The sequence below is a fragment of the Physella acuta genome, unplaced genomic scaffold (genome assembly GCF_028476545.2).
Source record: "Physella acuta isolate Inbredline_101_S28 unplaced genomic scaffold, ASM2847654v3 ptg000256l, whole genome shotgun sequence".
In the NCBI taxonomy this organism is placed as follows: Eukaryota; Metazoa; Mollusca; class Gastropoda; family Physidae; genus Physella; species Physella acuta.
Genome location: NW_026731775.1, coordinates 668,062 through 688,915, shown reverse-complemented (window position 1 = coordinate 688,915; position 20,854 = coordinate 668,062). Strand labels below are relative to the sequence as shown.

The 20,854-nt window shown below is 37.3% G+C and overlaps 1 protein-coding gene across 4 annotated transcripts in view; it reads left to right on the top strand.

Annotated features, from left to right (window-relative positions):
• Positions 1 to 19,908, top strand: part of LOC131938754 (transmembrane channel-like protein 7) — a 29,337-nt gene extending 9,429 nt beyond the window's left edge. For all 4 annotated transcript variants that reach the window (XM_059296902.1, XM_059296900.1, XM_059296903.1 and 1 more), the window contains exons 6-20: positions 9,536 to 9,599; positions 9,724 to 9,805; positions 9,919 to 10,193; positions 12,902 to 13,068; positions 13,556 to 13,706; positions 14,219 to 14,380; positions 14,510 to 14,670; positions 14,954 to 15,140; positions 15,393 to 15,490; positions 15,862 to 15,975; positions 16,599 to 16,674; positions 16,920 to 17,050; positions 17,258 to 17,425; positions 18,294 to 18,372; positions 19,344 to 19,908. In XM_059296902.1, the coding sequence (XP_059152885.1) occupies positions 9,536 to 9,599; positions 9,724 to 9,805; positions 9,919 to 10,193; positions 12,902 to 13,068; positions 13,556 to 13,706; positions 14,219 to 14,380; positions 14,510 to 14,670; positions 14,954 to 15,140; positions 15,393 to 15,490; positions 15,862 to 15,975; positions 16,599 to 16,674; positions 16,920 to 17,050; positions 17,258 to 17,425; positions 18,294 to 18,372; positions 19,344 to 19,445 (2,017 nt within the window). In that variant the 3' untranslated portion in view covers positions 19,446 to 19,908. The remainder of the gene's footprint in view (positions 1 to 9,535; positions 9,600 to 9,723; positions 9,806 to 9,918; positions 10,194 to 12,901; positions 13,069 to 13,555; positions 13,707 to 14,218; positions 14,381 to 14,509; positions 14,671 to 14,953; positions 15,141 to 15,392; positions 15,491 to 15,861; positions 15,976 to 16,598; positions 16,675 to 16,919; positions 17,051 to 17,257; positions 17,426 to 18,293; positions 18,373 to 19,343) is intronic.
• Positions 19,909 to 20,854: the final 946 nt, after the last annotated feature.

The following is a 20,854-nucleotide window of genomic DNA, read 5'->3' as shown; positions in this document are numbered from 1 at the left end:
ACTAAACTGTTCACTTGCAAGCTGTAGTCATGTAGTGTACACACGGCTGTATAGACCTGCCCTCTAACTAAACTGTTCACTAGTTCAGGGTGGGTGGGTCGTATCTCTCTACAGCCTCGCATCAAGCTGTAGTCATGTAGTGTACACACGGCTGTATAGACCTGCCCTCTAACTAAACTGTTCACTAGTTCAGGGTGGGTGGGTCGCATCTCTACAGCCTCGCATCAATCTGTAGTCATGTAGTGTACACACGGCTGTATAGACCTGCCCTCTGACTAAACTGTTCACTTGCAAGCTGTAGTCATGTAGTGTACACACGGCTGTATAGACCTGCCCTCTAACTAAACTGTTCATTAGTTCAGGGTGGGTGGGTCGCATCTCTACAGCCTCGCATCAATCTGTAGTCATGTAGTGTACACACGGCTGTATAGACCTGCCCTCTAACTAAACTGTTCACTTGTTCAGGGTGGGTGGGTCGCATCTCTACAGCCTCGCATCAATCTGTAGTCATGTAGTGTACACACGGCTGTATAGACCTGCCCTCTAACTAAACTGTTCATTAGTTCAGGGTGGGTGGGTCGCATCTCTACAGCCTCGCATCAATCTGTAGTCATGTAGTGTACACACGGCTGTATAGACCTGCCCTCTAACTAAACTGTTCACTTGTTCAGGGTGGGTGGGTCGCATCTCTACAGCCTGGCATCAAGCTGTAGTCATGTAGTGTACACACGGCTGTATAGACCTGCCCTCTAACTAAACTGTTCACTTGTTCAGGGTGGGTGGGTCGCATCTCTACAGCCTGGCATCAAGCTGTAGTCATTTAGTGTACACACGGCTGTATAGACCTGCCCTCTGACTAAACTGTTCACTTGCAAGCTGTAGTCATGTAGTGTACACACGGCTGTATAGACCTGCCCTCTAACTAAACTGTTCACTAGTTCAGGGTGGGTGGGTCGCATCTCTACAGCCTCGCATCAATCTGTAGTCATGTAGTGTACACACGGCTGTATAGACCTGCCCTCTAACTAAACTGTTCACTAGTTCAGGGTGGGTGGGTCGCATCTCTACAGCCTGGCATCAAGCTGTAGTCATGTAGTGTACACACGGCTGTATAGACCTGCCCTCTGACTAAACTGTTCACTTGCAAGCTGTAGTCATGTAGTGTACACACGGCTGTATAGACCTGCCCTCTAACTAAACTGTTCACTTGTTCAGGGTGGGTGGGTCGCATCTCTACAGCCTGGCATCAAGCTGTAGTCATTTAGTGTACACACGGCTGTATAGACCTGCCCTCTAACTAAACTGTTCACTTGCAAGCTGTAGTCATGTAGTGTACACACGGCTGTATAGACCTGCCCTCTAACTAAACTGTTCACTAGTTCAGGGTGGGTGTGTCGCATCTCTACAGCCTCGCATCAATCTGTAGTCATGTAGTGTACACACGGCTGTATAGACCTGCCCTCTAACTAAACTGTTCACTTGCAAGCTGTAGTCATGTAGTGTACACACGGCTGTATAGACCTGCCCTCGAACTAAACTGTTCACTAGTTCAGGGTGGGTGGGTCGCACCTCTCTACAGCCTCGCATCAAGCTGTAGTCATGTAGTGTACACACGGCTGTATAGACCTGCCCTCGAACTAAACTGTTCACTTGTACGCGCGACTGTCAAGGTGTAACTGTGAGTAATCTATCTGCTGATCTCTCCACCCCTGACCTCGTCACGATGACGGGTTTAGATATCCATCTATTAATTACATGTCTGATAGTTATGTGGGGACATGTCTCGTTAGCTAAACGTTTTTTATTCGCTGTTTGTCTGCATGCGCTGAATGCTCACAGGTGGAGTGGGGAGCACTTATAGACACTTTAACAAGCGTGTACTGACATCAGACATACATGAATAGCTTACTATGGACATGGTTCAATCTTTGGTTTGTCGATACTGATGTATTAACCTTCTGGGCTTGTAAAGAATAAGGTTGAAGTTTTTTGGTTATATCGTCCGACTTTATCATATTCTGTAGTTGACAAAAAATGTGTTCTAGATTCTGAAATGTCCATTGTCCGACTTGATATAATATTGGTCGTATTAATAACTGGAGTTGACAAAAACATGTTCTAGATTCTGAAATGTCCATTGTCCGACTTGATATAATGTTGGTCGTATAAATAACTGGAGTTGACAAAAATGTGTTCTAGATTCTGAAATGTCCATTGTCCGACTTGATATAATGTTGGTCGTATAAATAACTGGAGTTGACAAAAATGTGTTCTAGATTCTGAAATGTCCATTGTCCGCCCTTATAAAGTGTTGGCCATAGATCGAGTGTAAATGTTGGTGCTACAACTCGCCTTGTGTTGCACGATGGCTACCAGCGTTTGGTCAACTGGTGTTTGTCCACCAACATTGACACTCTCAGTGGCGTGTGGATCACGTGGGTCAGCTAGTGGCGACACTCAGGCCTCCGACAGTCTCAGTCAGTCCCGTCGTCTGCTAGTTTTATAGGTTGATTCGGTGCATGTATTTCCAGCGCTTGTCCATTGGCGATTTGTTACTCTTAGGGAGCGTGGCGTTGGTTATACAGGCTTAGCTTATACTACTTCAGTATAGGCTGACGTATGTACGTGGTCTTGTCACGGTAATACAGGCTTAGGTTCTACTACGTCAGTATAGGCTGACGTTTGTATGTGGTCTTGTCACGGTAATCTAGGCTTACGTTATGCTACATCAGTATAGGCTGACGTTTGTATGTGGTCCTGTCACGGTAATCTAGGCTTACGTTATGCTACATCAGTATAGGCTGACGTTTGTATGTGGTCCTGTCACGGTAATATAGGCTTACGTTATGCTACATCAGTATAGGCTGACGTTGCTACGTCAGTATAGGCTGACGTATGTATGTGACCTTGCCACGGTAATATAGGCTTACGTTATGCTACATCAGTATAGGCTGACGTATGTATGTATGTGACCTTGCCACGGTAATATAGGCTTATGTTATGCTACATCAGTATAGGCTGACGTATGTATGTGACCTTGCCACGGTAATATAGGCTTACGTTATGCTACATCAGTATAGGCTGACGTATGTATGTGACCTTGCCACGGTAATATAGGCTTATGTTATGCTACATCAGTATAGGCTGACGTATGTATGTGACCTTGCCACGGTAATATAGGCTTACGTTATGCTACATCAGTATAGGCTGACGTATGTATGTGACCTTGCCACGGTAATCTAGGCTTATGTTATGCTACATCAGTATAGGCTGACGTATGTATGTGACCTTGCCACGGTAATATAGGCTTACGTTATGCTACATCAGTATAGGCTGACGTATGTATGTGACCTTGCCACGGTAATATAGGCTTACGTTATGCTACATCAGTATAGGCTGACGTATGTATGTGACCTTGCCACGGTAATATAGGCTTACGTTATGCTACATCAGTATAGGCTGACGTATGTACGTGGTCTTGTCACGGTAATATAGGCTTACGTTATGCTACATCAGTATAGGCTGACGTATGTATGTGACCTTGACACGGTAATATAGGCTTACGTTATGCTACATTAGTATAGGCTGACGTACGTATGTGACCTTGCCACGGTAATATAGGCTTACGTTATGCTACATCAGTATAGGCTGACGTATGTATGTGACCTTGCCACGGTAATATAGGCTTACGTTATGTTACATCAGTATAGGCTGACGTATGTATGTGACCTTGCCACGGTAATATAGGCTTACGTTATGCTACATCAGTATAGGATGACGTATGTATGTGACCTTGCCACGGTAATATAGGCTTACGTTATGCTACATCAGTATAGGCTAACGTATGTATGTGACCTTGCCACGGTAATATAGGCTTACGTTATGCTACATCAGTATAGGCTGACGTATGTATGTGACCTTGCCACGGTAATATAGGCTTACGTTATGCTACATCAGTATAGGATGACGTATGTATGTGACCTTGCCACGGTAATATAGGCTTACGTTATGCTACATCAGTATAGGATGACGTATGTATGTGACCTTGCCACGGTAATATAGGCTTACGTTATGCTACATCAGTATAGGCTGACGTATGTATGTGACCTTGCCACGGTAATATAGGCTTACGTTATGCTACATCAGTATAGGCTGACGTATGTATGTGACCTTGACACGGTAATAAAGGCTTACGTTATGCTACATCAGTATAGGCTGACGTATGTATGTGACCTTGACACGGTAATATAGGCTTACGTTATGCTACATCAGTATAGGCTAACGTATGTATGTGACCTTGCCACGGTAATATAGGCTTACGTTGTGCTACATCAGTATAGGCTGACGTATGTATGTGACCTTGCCACGGTAATATAGGCTTACGTTGTGCTACATCAGTATAGGCTGACGTATGTATGTGACCTTGACACGGTAATATAGGCTTACGTTATGCTACATCAGTATAGGCTGACGTATGTATGTGACCTTGCCACGGTAATATAGGCTTACTTTATGCTACATTAGTATAGGCTGACGTATGTAGTCCCTTTGTGACCTTGACATGGTAATATAACCAGAAGTTGTGTAAGTGACCTTTTTAGAGCGGGAAGTATGCTATGACAGTATAAATTAAATATGCCTGTGACCTTGTTACAGTTGGACATAGATTGAAGTATGTTACAGATGTATAGAGACAGACATATCTGTATAGACAGAAGTGTGTATGTACGTTTGTTACAGACGCATAAAGACAGAAGTATGTAGACTGTAGACAATGTTCCATTGCTACAGCAGTAGATGTATGTATGTAACCTTTCAGCAGCGTCATGGACCGATGTTTTATCTATTTGACAGACAGAAGAAACAGCTGCACGTATTGAAGGCGTAGATCACTAATTATTCTATTAGCCATCACCTGGTACTGTTCTGCTTAACGGGGCTCGGCACTACTTTGATCTCCCCCTCCCTCTCTCCCCCTCCCTCTCTCCTCCCCCAAAAAAATGTTGCCCTGACGTTTCCGGTGTGGGGAAAAATGTACCGTTAAAAACAGTTTTCATGTTGGCTGATGTTTGGAGCGCTTGCAGTGGTGGCATTGATTAGGGTCAGGAGCGTGAAAAGTTGGAAGGAAATATTCGACATATTTGACGTTAAAAGAAGAGGGGGGTGGAATTAGGGAATTCGGTTTGTAGAATATCATCGTATAAACGAGGTCCGCGCCATTATTTTATGCATGAAGTTTGAAACACCTCACGTTTTCAAATAATTTTTTGTTGTTGTAACAGACTATCTTTTGCTGTGATACCATCCAGTGATCACGTTCATTAGTGTACAGAACATTGGCCCGTGTGTTTGTTTACCTTGGGTCTACGAACCATGAACCTAAGTCCATGATTCGTAGCTCGATGAACCAATGGTCGGTATACCATAAGTCAGTGAACCAAGGTCAATAAATCATATATCTGTTCGATAAATCATATATCAATGAACTCAAAATCAGCCTGTGTTGTCCCATTATGACATTTTTATTTACTCTATTAAGCTCATTTATAGTATTAACTTATGCTGGGTGTTGTGTGGTGAAATAGTTACTGCCAACGGCTTGTTATTTTTTCCTTTGGTAAATGAAGTGCTGATGGTTGTACAACGTGTAGACGTGCCAATGTCTTATACCCAGTCCTCGTCTCGTCTAGCACATTATCTGTTAATGAACGCATCTTTCTACTTCCCTTTGACATGGACATCTTGTGGCACTCCTTGAGATTTTGTCACACCTGAATAGATTTCAACTGGTTAATGTGGCACCCTGGGAGAAACAACCTTCATCAGTATCAAGATTAGCCTGTGTCTAGCTGTAACTTTAGCCTGGGTGTCTAGCTGTAACATTAGCCTGTGTTTAGCTGTAGTAATAGCTTGTGTGTCTATCAGCAGATTTTCCCGATGTAGGTTTTAAATGTGGTCATTTATTGTCTTTGTTATTGTCAACAAGATCAATGCTCTCATCAAGACAACAATTTTTTTAAAGCTATTCTTGGCTGCATTTTTAAATAATCGGTGACATAGTTTCTATGGCAACAAAGACTCTCACAGTAATTACCTTCATTGTTTAGATGAACTAGATGTTGTCATGTTATATTTATCCCATGTGCCATGTTGTATAGTAGCTAGAGCGTTAGCCGACCATTTCTGAGTGGTGACACCTTGATGGTGTTTTGTGGGTGTTGCTGGCGATGTTTATGTTCATTTAGCCGTGCCACGTGATGTGTATGATGACGCAGGTCTCATTGATTTGGCCAAGCGTTCTGTTTGTAGTTAGCCATCTCTGTAACTAATGTGCCCCACTTCCGGTGAAAATGTGACAAATTGAGTGACAACGGTGACACTGTCTTGACCAGACACTGGGTCATTGTGTGGACCACTTGACCAGGGGAATATTTGAAAGTTGGGGTCAAACACTGCGAGCGCTGGTAGATCAGGGGAATATTTGAAGGCAGGCTCGTGTCTAACTAATCGCTTGGAGTGGTTCCCCTTAGTTCGTGACCATTTAAAGGTTGGGATCAAAGCAATGATTAGGGCTTGCAGTGGTTGGCTAGCGATAGAAGCGCTACACCACAGTTATTGACGCAACTTGCAAATTGCTCGTGCATGCCGCATTCATTAACTTTTCATCTCATTAAAGTTAGGATTATTAGTGGGGGGGGGGGGGGGGGGAAGGGAACGTTACCAGTATTTCTCCGGGAAACAGCACGCTGTAAAAAAAAAAATGACGTAGATTATGTGTATGTTGTAAGGACTAAAAAAATCTATAAAAAAAAACCCCAGTAATATTTGTTGGAATTCTGGTTGTTTTTGTGGGGCTGGAAGGACCTTTTGTATGCAAATACCAAGTTGACATTTATGGGTATCACATAGTACGTTAGTCATGAACATTTGATATGGCTTTATAGTAGACTATGAACATTTAATAGATGACTTTATAGTATACTATGAACATTTAATACATGACTTTATAGTAGACTATGAACATTTAATACATGACTTTATAGTAGGCTATGAACATTTAATAGATGACTTTATAGTAGACTATGAACATTCAATAGATGACTTTATTTTATAGTAGGCTATGATAATTGGACAGATGACTTCATAGTAGGCCATTAATATTAGGGTTACGCACCTACAAAATCTGTTAATTATAAAAATGTGTTTATTTAAATCACAGTAGGAAATAAATGCTACTCACTTCTCAGTAGTGTGAAATTAGCATAAATGCAAATGTAATTTTAAAGATAAGTTTAAAAAATCTTAGAAAAGTCTTCAGCATTATTCACATTAGGCCTACCAAGGGTAAAAATATTCATTACACAACTATAGATTAGCCATTTTGAAGATGTTGATAGAAGAAAACATCACGATATTTGAAATTTAATCTTTTCATACTTGAATTCTTGGTGATGCACACAGTTGTGCATAACTCTTTACTAGTGTCTGTTGGTTATACCTTACTGGTGTCTGTTGGTTATACAGTTTTTTACTGGTGTCTGTTGGTTATACTTTACTTTACTGGTGTCTGTGCGTTATACAGTTTTTTATTGGTGTCTGTTGGTTATACAGCACTTTACTGGTGTCTGTGGGTTATACAATTTTTTACTGGTGTCTGATGGTTATACAGTTTTTTACTGGTGTCTGTTGGTTATACAGGTTTTTACTGGTGTCTGTTGGTTATACAGTACCTTACTGGTGTCTGAAGGTTATACAGCACTTTACTTGTGTCTGATGGTTATACAGCACTTTACTGGTGTCTGTTGGTTATACAGTACTTTATTGGTGTCTGATGGTTATACAGCACTTTACTGGTGTCTGATGGTAATACATTACTGGTGTCTGTTGGTTATACAGTTTTTTACTGGTGTCTGTTGGTTATACAGCACTTTACTGGTGTCTGATGGTTATACAATACTTTACTGGTGTCTGATGGTTATACAGCACTTTACTGGTGTCTGATGGTTATACCTAAATGGTGTCTGTTGGTTATACAGTTGTTGATGCCTACATTTAGAATTTAAAAATTATTTAAATTAACTAGCTGCATTACCATAAATATAGATTATTGCTTAATTTTTAAACTGTTACATTTTATTAGTTAATTATACCTAAAACATTTGGACAAATATAAAATGGATGAAAGCGTTGATCAGAATCCTAGTGAAAATTTTGTGGAATATTCCACAAGTACAACAGCTGCTAGCTCTGAAGAGCATAACACAAGTAGAAAGGCTGAAGAGCCTCCTATCCAAGTGTTAGCTAGTCAGGAAAAAGGTGTCAGTGGAAGTTCAGAGACAGTAGAAGACAGGGAACCTGGTCCACCATCTGACCAGGCCCAAGTGGAGAGATTAAGTGCAGTGGGCTTTGATATTCTCTGCCAGCCCACACTCACCACTGCAGATGTTATTCTAAACATGAGCAACTTGAGCACACGTACATTTGACATGCGCTGGAAGTCTGAGCGCAAGAAGGCTGTCAGGCCATTGAGAACCAGGCGTAACCACAGCGTGCCAGTCAATGGCTACGACTATTACAGGCAGTACCGCCTGCAGGTAGCCTCAGCAGGTGAGCTGGTCTGTAAGAAAAGCACAAACTTCTCCGACTACAGCCTGGCTCGCAGGTTTGTCTCCACCATTCGTGTCCGGCGCAAGAGTAGGATAGGCAAGAATAGGGTCGGGAAGGTGCCGGAGGGCCAAATCATTCTTGATGGAGACCCGGAGTTGGAAGAGGATGAATATGAAGAGGTTGGACTGCCAAGTAGAAGGAAGAGAACAAAAAGTCTGACAGTCCGGCTGATCACCAGCAAACAAGAGCAGACATTGAAGCAGGCCATGCTGGCAAGGTACTAGTGGACAGCCTCAATACTCTCTTTCTTTCATGACACTCAAAACTTTATTTTACAAGAAGTGCTTCTAGCTTGGTTTATTCTTTTTGTTTTTTTTTTAGCAATAAGAAAAGACAAATCTAAAATCACAGTAGGAAATAAATGCTACTCTCTTCTCGGTAGTGTGAGAATAAATGCTAATGTAAAAGACATGTATCATTTTTAAAATAGCCATCATCTTTATCTATCAATCAGTGAATGTAATAACTAAAGGTACACAACTAGAATTTGATTCGTGTCACCAGAAAACTCTGTCTATTTAACCCATACATTTATTTTCTAATTTGATTCTGCCTACAGATACATTGCAACATTGTATACTCAATAAACACATTTTTAGTTCACAATTTTGTCTTCAACAAAGAAGATGACTTGAAATGTTTAAAAGAAATTTTATTTTTCTCATCCGTTAATGTTTCTAAAATCACATGAATAAATCCTCACCCTACTTCTGCTTGAAGGTCTACAGAACTTGTTGTATTTTAACATGATGACTGTTGTAGTTCATGTCCCAAATAAAATCCAGAATCTATTTTAGGAAGTCGTGGAAACAGGCAGTCAAAACAAATGTTTCTATCCTGGTTTAATGTTGCATCTTTTCCTTGACAGAACGGGACAAGACACAGTAGATAGCACCCGTCACCTGTTGACTTATCCTAAGAGGATTGTTAAGGTAAAATCTTGCCACTGTTTTTGTCATACTGAACCTTGCAAAATTAACATGGTAGATAATATTGTTCCCTAACTTAAACTTCTAAAGCAGAAAAGCGCAGTAATGTAGTAAGTTTTTCTTTCAGGGTCTTCGTGCATCTGCTGAAAATGTGAGTGATTTTTGGCACAGGCTCAATTTTTGGACTCAACAATTCAGAGAGATAGAAGGTATAAACCATAAAAAAAAAAGTTTAAATCATAGTAAAATGAAATTCATGTTTGTTGTCCATATTTCACATACAACAATTTTAACAATATCTTTTACCAATTTTTATTTACAGGTCATTTTGGAATAGCAACATCAACTTATTTCCGCTTCACCAGGTGGCTTGTGAATATCAACTTCATTGTGTTTTTCCTCTACCTGTGCTTCATCTACATCCCTCAGCTGACCTACAGTGACCAGGAGAGTGAGATTCATTTGCTGCCCAACACCAGTGACAACTACTTCCACAACAACATGGTCAGATGTAGCAGGGCATACAAAGAAAAATCCTACAATGTTTCCAGTAGGAAAAGTGTTTGGATGATATTTCTTGATATAGCACAGGGAACAGTAAGTCCAAATTTACAGTAGGCTGACATTGTTACCTACATTTGTTTATCAAATAGCACTGCAAGTCAACATTTTCTAAATTTGACTATTGTCTGTGTTTTATGAAGTAGCACCTTGATCCAACTCTCCTATAAGTCAACATTTTCTAAATTTGACTATTGTCTGTGTTTTATGAAGTAGCACCTTGATCCAACTCTCCTATAAGTCAACATTTTCTAAATTTGACTATTGTCTAAATGTGTTTTATGAAATAGCAACTTGATCCAACTCTCCTATAAGTCAACATTTTCTAAATTTGACTATTGTCTAAATGTGTTTTATGAAGTAGCACCTTGATCCAACTCTCCTATAAGTCAACATTTTCTAAATTTGACTATTGTCTGTGTTTTATGAAGTAGCACCTTGATCCAACTCTCCTATAAGTCAACATTTTCTAAATTTGACTATTGTCTGAATGTGTTTTATGAAATAGCACCTTGATCCAACTCTCCTATAAGTCAACATTTTCTAAATTTGACTATTGTCTAAATGTGTTTTACGAAGTAGCACCTTGATCCAACTCTCCTATAAGTCAACATTTTCTAAATTTGACTTTTGTCTAAATGTGTTTTATGAAATAGCAACTTGATCCAACTCTCCTATAAGTCAACATTTTCTAAATTTGACTATTGTCTAAATGTGTTTTATGAAGTAGCACCTTGATCCAACTCTCCTATAAGTCAACATTTTCTAAATTTGACTATTGTCTGTGTTTTATGAAGTAGCACCTTGATCCAACTCTCCTATAAGTCAACATTTTCTAAATTTGACTATTGTCTAATTGTGTTTTATGAAATAGCACCTTGATCCAACTCTCCTATAAGTCAACATTTTCTAAATTTGACTATTGTCTGTGTTTTATGAAGTAGCACCTTGATCCAACTCTCCTATAAGTCAACATTTTCTAAATTTGACTATTGTCTGTGTTTTATGAAGTAGCACCTTGATCCAACTCTCCTATAAGTCAACATTTTCTAAATTTGACTATTGTCTGTGTTTTATGAAGTAGCACCTTGATCCAACTCTCCTATAAGTCAACATTTTCTAAATTTGACTATTGTCTGTGTTTTATGAAGTAGCACCTTGATCCAACTCTCCTATAAGTCAACATTTTCTAAATTTGACTATTGTCTGTGTTTTATGAAGTAGCACCTTGATCCAACTCTCCTATAAGTCAACATTTTCTAAATTTGACTATTGTCTGTGTTTTATGAAGTAGCACCTTGATCCAACTCTCCTATAAGTCAACATTTTCTAAATTTGACTATTGTCTGTGTTTTATGAAGTAGCACCTTGATCCAACTCTCCTATAAGTCAACATTTTCTAAATTTGACTATTGTCTGTGTTTTATGAAGTAGCACCTTGATCCAACTCTCCTATAAGTCAACATTTTCTAAATTTGACTATTGTCTGTGTTTTATGAAGTAGCGCCTTGATCCAACTCTCCTATAAGTCAACATTTTCTAAATTTGACTATTGTCTGTGTTTTATGAAGTAGCACCTTGATCCAACTCTCCTATAAGTCAACATTTTCTAAATTTGACTATTGTCTGTGTTTTATGAAGTAGCACCTTGATCCAACTCTACTATAAGTCAACATTTTCTAAATTTGACTATTGTCTAAATGTGTTTTATGAAGTAGCACCTTGATCCAACTCTCCTATAAGTCAACATTTTCTAAATTTGACTATTGTCTAAATGTGTTTTATGAAGTAGCACCTTGATCCAACTCTACTATAAGTCAACATTTTCTAAATTTGACTATTGTCTAAATGTGTTTTATGAAATAGCACCTTGATCCAACTCTCCTATAAGTCAACATTTTCTAAATTTGACTATTGTCTAAATGTGTTTTATGAAATAGCACCTTGATCCAACTCTCCTATAAGTCAACATTTTCTAAATTTGACTATTGTCTAAATGTGTTTTATGAAATAGCACCTTGATCCAACTCTCCTATAAGTCAACATTTTCTAAATTTGACTATTGTCTAAATGTGTTTTATGAAATAGCACCTTGATCCAACTCTCCTATAAGTCAACATTTTCTAAATTTGACTATTGTCTAAATGTGTTTTATGAAATAGCACCTTGATCCAACTCTCCTATAAGTCAACATTTTCTAAATTTGACTATTGTCTAAATGTGTTTTATGAAATAGCACCTTTATCCAACTCTCCTATAAGTCAACATTTTCTAAATTTGACTATTGTCTAAATGTGTTTTATGAAATAGCACCTTGATCCAACTCTCCTATAAATCAACATTTTCTAAATTTGACTATTGTCTAAATGTGTTTTATGAAATAGCACCTTGATCCAGCTCTCCTATAAGTCAACATTTTCTAAATTTGGCTTTTGTCTGTGTTTTATGAAGTAGCACCTTGATCCAACTCTCCTATAAGTCAACATTTTCTAAATTTGACTATTGTCTGTGTTTTATGAAATAGCACCTTTATCCAACTCTCCTCTAAGTCTATGTTGACCACTCCTTAAACTGATCGATTGAATATTTGTCTTAAATATTAAATTGAAGAAACTTTAACATGAATTGGCTTACATTCACACAACAATAACATTTTAGCCACTTTTTAAATTAGCTTCATTTAATTAAAACTAGATTAAAAAATGGTTGTTTAGGAAATGTTTTTTGTTTACTTCTGCTGACAGGGCAGGCTACAGAATACAATGTTGTTCTATGGCTACTACACGAATCTGACATTTAAAATCATCCAGGACCCATGGACCACACATGAAGTCAAATACAACATGGGGCTAAGCTACATGTTGACTGTTGGTTTCAGCTTCATCGTTGTCTTCATTATGATTGTTAAAAAGTAAATTATTTTTTTAATGTCAACATAATTAATATTAGGTATAATTAGGTATAATTTCGCAGTGACACTTGGGAACAAGGAGTCTAATAAACGGCCAATTTGTTTGGTATTTTTTAAGCTATAAAAATAATTCTTACAACTACAGCAGTTCTCAAGTTATTTACCTGTGTAACACCCATCATGCTACCAGATTACTCAGACTTTGGATGTCCACATAATATTTTGCTTCTTTTGATTATAGTAACAGTCCACCAGACCAGCAGTAATACATCTCATCACCCTAAACATATTTCACAACACTTAACTTCATTGATCAATATTACAATATTTATGTAGCTGATTTTGTTGCATTGTTTCTAAGAGTAATGCATCTTTTTATACTTCCCTAAGGACTTAGGATGATGTAATGCATATTAACAAATATAGAGTTGAATTTCTTATCTCATATTTCTATGACTGGTAACTGTAAAAATGTGTTCTTTTTTAGCTCCAGTTCTACCATTAAAGAATCTGTGATGGACTTTGATAACAAAGCTTTTCCCTTGTACACCAACTCGGTATTTGGTGGATGGGACTACTGTATCAATAGTGAAAAAATGGCAGTTTACAAGCAGAGAATGATCTACAATGAGTTTAAGGTAAGCTTGAAACTTACTTTATAAGACCTGGTTGTTCATTTTTTATTTTAAACATCTAATTTTTACATGGTATACACTGAGATCTTAAGGGCCATCTGCTTATGATTTCCAATAAAATGTGGTTTACATGTGTAATAAGCACCACTAAATAAGTAACCTGTTTTGAAAGAATAATGAGTGAGTATTTTATTTTAATGATTTAAATATCAGAAGCAAGCAGAAACCTGTTTCTTCTTATCTGCATCACTTGCCTAGTGCAGGGGTCACATGTTTATTTTTTAAGTAATTGTAATGACTTAATTACCCGTTGAGCAATTTAAAAAAAAATATACAAGCACTGCTGTTTAAATTAAACAAGCGAAGTAAAGTTTTCTGTTAGTTATTGTCTGTTAGAATATAGATGTCAAATTTTATTAGTGGACATCTACATACTCTCACACCTTTTATGTGGACATCATATATGACACCTTAAGGAAAGATAAGTCAATAAATAACATTTTACTGAATTTCAGACAACAATTCAAGAGTTTGCCTCAAGAAAGAAACGAGAAGGCCGGTCAAGACAAGAGAAAACTCGGCTTATAGTGAAGAGAACTGTGATCAATATTCTGGTCCTGGTGTTACTTGCTGGATCATTCTACACCATTTACATCACTACAGACTTCTTGCTGCGGGTCTGTAGCCAGGCCCTGTTTTAAATAACACAGTTTTATTAACAAGTAGATTTTTTATTTTGATGATCTGCATGCAGAAGTTTGTTTTTAGCATTATTGATGAGAAATTGAACATTATTTTCTTTCCAGAAACAAAATGAACATTTGAGTGATATCTTGTACCTCCTGTTGAATTACCTGCCGTCCATAGTCATATCCTTCCTCAATGTTGCTGTTCCTGAAATATTCCTGGCACTCTCTGCTGTTGAGGAGTATTCACACAGTTTTGCCACCCATATAACAATAGTACGGTAAGATCAACAGCAGTTATGCCCCTTTAATAAAGGTTGATAACTCTACATGAAAATATTACAATAGTTAAAAGACTGTTAGTTTTTAAAAATATATTCTTTGAGATTTAAATTTTATTCTTGCTTTAAATTTGATTAAATAACCTGCATGACATTTAAAATTAAACTTTAAAAGACATTCAGCTATTAAAATTTGATTGTGTTTGACAAACATTCTTGTTTTTTTATTGAATGTATAACTTGCATAGACATGTAAAAATAAACTTAACCCATTTCAATTCAGAGCAGTATTTCTGCGGCTGTCTAGCGTTTGGGTACTCATAACATCAGTGTACTATCGTCTCCAGCAAAAAGCAAGAAAGCCTTATGACTGTCCACAGGAAAACAAGGTGAACGTTACACGGTGCTGTGGCAACACACTGTGGGAGTCAGCCTGGGAAAATGACAAACAGGAGCGAGGCATGGTGCCAGTGAGTCATATGCACTTCATGGCTTTTCTCTAATAGATGCGCACTTGATGGCTTTTTTCTGTCAGCCACACACCCAATGGCTTTTTCTGTACACACATGATGGCTTTTCTCTATTAGCCGCACACCGTATGGCTTTTTTTCTGTCAGCCACATACCTTATGTTGTTTCTCTGTAAGCTTTTACACACCTGTACTATAAAGTAAGACAGGTCAACTTTGAACTGTATTGGATGAATGTAACATTTACTTTCAGTGCTGGGAAAGCTATGTTGGTCAACAGTTTTACAAACTATGCATCACAGATTTTATATCAGTCACAATGATTGTTTTTGTTATCAAAATACCTCGCAGGTAACAGCTGTGTTTGGTTTATCTCTGATTTTTATACACCTCAGTTTTTATACAGGTTTAGAATAATAAAGGCTTAAATTAGTTTAATTTTTTTTAATTTAATAATAGTGTTTATATTACTTATTTTTTTATATTACTTATTTAATAAAGTGCAGTTTATAGAAAATTAAATAATAACTATATGTTTTAAACCAAGATAATCCACCAGATTTAGGTATAATTCCCCATCATTTGAACATGTTTTCAGGATTATCCACCACAATTAACAAGTTTTCAGGATAATCCTGCACAATTTACACATTTTCAGGATAATCCCCCACAATTTACACATGTTTTCAGAATAATCCACCACAATTTACACATGTTTTCAGGATAATCCACCACAATTTACACAACAAAGTATGGATAGTACAGAAGCTGGGCAGAGCCAAGTTTGACCTACCTCTTCAGGTGCTGGATATTGTATACTCTCAGTCTGTCTGCTGGTGAGTACAAAATGGCCAACATTCTAGCTGGATATTGTATACTCCCAGTCTGTCTGCTGGTGAGTACAAAATGGCCAACATTCTAGCTGGATATTGTATACTCCCAGTCTGTCTGCTGGTGAGTACAAAATGGCCAACATTCTAGCTGGATATTGTATACTCCCAGTCTGTCTGCTGGTGAGTACAAAATGGCCAACATTCTAGCTGGATATTGTATACTCTCAGTCTGTCTGCTGGTGAGTACTAAATGGCCAACATTCTAGTTTTACATTCTCTTGTTATATTGCTAATCTTTTTGTCAAAATTACCCAGTAAAATAGATGAAGTAGAGTTCACCTGTTTTCTTGATCCTGCAATAGCTTTGTTTCCCATTGTGACCCCATTTAATCATTGGCTAAAGTAGCAAGAAACCATTTTATGGATGCTCCATTAAATTTTTTTAGCTTGATCTGTATATATTACCAGATTCCAAGTATATTTACCAGACTAGTGTCAAGCTGTTGAGACAAGTGCTGTTCTGTTAACTATGGGACTGGGCTATTTATTTACATTGACTAAAACCTAGACAGGCTCACTTTTGTAGCCTTGTTTGAATGTAGCCAACATTGTTTTTGTTATTTCAGGATGGGGATGTTCTTCACACCAATACTTCCTGCCCTAACATTCCTCAAAGTATTTTTTTTCTTCTTTTTAAAAAAGGTTTGTCTAGACTATTTTAATGATGCCATAGATAACTTAGCACCTAATGCTGTAGACTTAATATGAAGGTTTGTCTAGACTATTTTAGTGATACCATAGATAGCTTAGCACCTAATGCTGTAGACTTAATAAGAAAGTTTGTCTAGACTAGTTTAGTGATACCCTAGATAACATAGGCTAACATGCAGTAGACTTACCCAATGAAAGTTGTTTGAACTCACTCAATTTTTTTTGTCTTTCTACAGTTTGAGCTTCTCAATGTAACAGAAACTCCTAAAATAGCTTACCGAGCCTCACGATCATATTCATTTTTCCAGTCTGTTCTACTGGTGTCTTTTATAACAATTTCATGTTTGTTAGGATACATGATTAGCAAGTAAGTTTTATCCTAAAAAATTGCTGCAAATATAGGTGCTTTGTTTATATTATTATGTACTTTGTGTTTTGTTAATTTTTTAAAAAATCGACCCGTCTAGTTGAAATTAGAAACTACTCTTTTTACTTAAGGTTTACCAAGTGACTATCACATTAAAATTCTTGTATATTATCTAGAGAGGGAGATAAGTCTATTTCTTGCTTTCAGTCTACAGCCTTCCAAGAGTTGCGGTCCTTTTAAGATGTATTCTTGTGAGCAATTCGTCATGTTTGATGTCATCACCAACGAGATCAACTCCTGGCCTGACCTACCTAAAGGCATTGTCACCTACTTTGGGACGGTTGGATTCTTTATTCCTGCTTTTATTATTGTTCTGTAAGTATGCTGGATTCTGTTATTGTTCTGTAAGTATGCTGGATTCTGTTATTGTTCTGTAAGTATGCTGGATTCTGTTATTGTTCTGTAAGTATGCTGGATTCTGTTATTGTTCTGTAAGTATGCTGGATTCTGTTATTGTTCTGTAAGTATGCTGGATTCTGTTATTGTTCTGTAAGTATGCTGGATTCTGTTATTGTTCTGTAGCAGATTTCATTATCACCATCATCCTAGAAGACTGCCTTGAATTTTACAGAGATATGGTTGATGTCATGTATGCATGTTTGTTTGTTGATTGTATGTTGTAAGCAACCTGTCTGTTGATTGTATGTTGTAAGCAACCTGTCTGTTGATTGTAATCTGAAAGCAACATGTTTGTTGATTGTAATCTCTAAGCAACATGTTTGTTGATTGTAATCTGTAAGCAACATGTTTGTTGATTGTAATCTGTAAGCAACATGTTGATTGTAATCTGTAAGCAACCTGTTTGTTGATTGTAATCTGTAAGCAACCTGTTTGTTGATTGTAATCTGAAAGCAACATGTTTGTTGATTGTAATATGTAAGCAACATGTTTGTTGATTGTAATCTGTAAGCAACATGTTGATTGTAATATGTAAGCAACATGTTTGTTGATTGTAATCTGTAAGCAACATGTTTGTTGATTGTAATCTGTAAGCAACCTGTTTGTTGATTGTAATCTGTAAGCAACCTGTTGATTGTAATCTGTAAGCAACCTGTTTGTTTGATTGTAATCTGTAAGCAACCTGTCTGTTGATTGTAATCTGTAAGCAACCTGTCTGTTGATTGTAATCTGTAAGCAACATTTTTGATTGTAATCTGTAAGCAACCTGTTTGTTTCTCCTAAGACTCGCTATCTACTACTACATGGCCATGACAGCAGGCTATAAAAAGATGGAAGAACTCCTCAAGGATCAGCTCAGATCTGTAGGTTTTTTCTTCATATCACAGTTGTTCTTGTTACAATTGTTTTTTCTTCATATCACAGTCGTTCTTGTTAGAATTGTTTTTTCTTCATATCACAGTTGTTCTTGTTAGAATTGTTTTTTCTTCATATCACAGTTGTTCTTGTTAGAATTGTTTTTTCTTCATATCACAGTCGTTCTTGTTAGAATTGTTTTTTCTTCATATCACAGTTGTTCTTGTTACAATTGTTTTTTCTTCATATCACAGTCGTTCTTGTTAGAATTGTTTTTTCTTCATATCACAGTTGTTTTTGTTAGAATTGTTTTTTCTTCATATCACAGTTGTTCTTGTTAGAATTGTTTTTTTCTTCATATCACAGTTGTTCTTGTTAGAATTGTTTTTTCTTCATATCACAGTTGTTCTTGTTAGAATTGTTTTTTCTTCATATCACAGTCGTTCTTGTTAGAATTGGTTTTTCTTCATATCACAGTTGTTCTTGTTAGAATTGTTTTTTCTTCATATCACAGTTGTTCTTGTTAGAATTGTCTGCTTGAAGTAAAGGATCATCCGTTAATGTGAAATAATAATGGGAAGGGGTTCTTTGCATACAATAGATGACCATTTAAAATTAAGCATCTTTAACTTTGTGGTTATGCATGGATAACACTGAAATTGATTCAATCTTACCTCCATTTGTTTTATGCCTTATTGTTTATTTAAAATGTTGACTTTGTTTATTTATTGGACTAAAGTATTCTTTGCATCATTTTAAAATGTTGACTAGTGTGTTTGTTTATTGGACTAAAGTATTCCTTGCATCATTTTAAAATTTTGACTAGTGTGTTTGTTTATTGGACTAAAGTATTCCATGCATCATTTTAAAATGTTGACTAGTGTGTTTGTTTTTGGACTAAAGTATTATTTGCATCATTTTTAAAATGTTGACTAGTGTGTTTGTTTATTGGACTAAAGTATTATTTGCATCATTTTAGGAGGCATTTGACAAGCAGTTCTTGCTAGCTAGAGTGGATGAAATGATCAGGAAAAAACAGGAGCGGTACCAGGAGTCTGAATCTATGCAGTCTAGCAAGTGAACCTGTCTAGCTCTCTCATGTACTCACACACGTGTGCTAGCTGATGTGTGTACACAGGCTAGCTGATGTGTGGACACAGGCTAGCTGGTGTGTGGACACAGGCTAGCTGATGTGTGGACACAGGCTAGCTGGTGTGTGGACACAGGCTAGCTGGTGTGTGGACACAGGCTAGCTGGTGTGTGGGCATAGGCTAGCTGATGTGTGGGCACAGGCTAGCTGGTGTGTGGGCATAGGCTAGCTGATGTGTGGGCACAGGCTAGCTGGTGTGTGGGCATAGGCTAGCTGATGTGTGGGCACAGGCTAGCTGGTGTGTGGACACAGGCTAGCTGGTGTGTGGGCACAGGCTAGCTAATGTGTGGACACAGGCTAGCTGATGTGTGGGCCCAACTGTGTTAAAAAATATATTTAAAAAAATAAATAATTCATTATTTGTAGGTTTTGTGATATAAATATGTAAAAAGAAAAAAAAAAAGAAAAGATGTTTTATTAAACATTATTCATTGTATTAGATGAAATATAATATATCCTGCTACTATGGTTTGTAAAAAAAAATTAATTTCTCTAATGTTAGATTTATTTACTTGCACTAATGCTTGTATTGAGTGTGGACTGATGTTATTTGTAATGCAGCTTCATGTCATCTTGTTGGATTATTTCCTCACTGATGGTTTTGTTTATTGATTCTGACACTTTTTAATTTGACCTCAAGAATGTTTGAACAGTAGAAAATACTCATCTGTAGCATTTGATGTGATACCAGGGGATGTGTGTGTGGGATACTGTTTAGGATATCTCTCTTGGTTCTCCTATACTGTTCTACTTTGTTCATCTTGTCATCTATACTGCTCTACTTTGTTGATCTTGTCATCTATACTGCTCTACTTTGTTGATCTTGTCATCTATACTGCTCTACTTTGTTCATCTTGTCATCTATACTGCTATATTTTGTTGATCTTGTCATCTATACTTCTATACTTTGTTGATCTTGTCATCTATACTGTTCTACTTTGTTCATCTTGTCATCTATACTGCTATACTTTGTTGATCTTGTCATCTTTACTGCTCTACTTTGTTGATCTTGTCATCTTTACTGCTCTACTTTGTTGATCTTGTCATCTATACTTCTATACTTTGTTGATCTTGTCATCTATACTGTTCTACTTTGTTCATCTTGTCATCTGTACTGTTCTACTTTGTTGATCTTGTCATCTTTACTGCTCTACTTTGTTGATCTTGTCATCTTTACTGCTCTACTTTGTTGATCTTGTCATCGATACTGCTCTACTTTGTTGATCTTGTCATCTATACTGCTCTACTTTGTTGATCTTGTCATCTTTACTGCTCTACTTTGTCGATCTTGTCATCTATACTGCTCTACTTTGTTGATCTTGTCATCTATACTGCTCTAC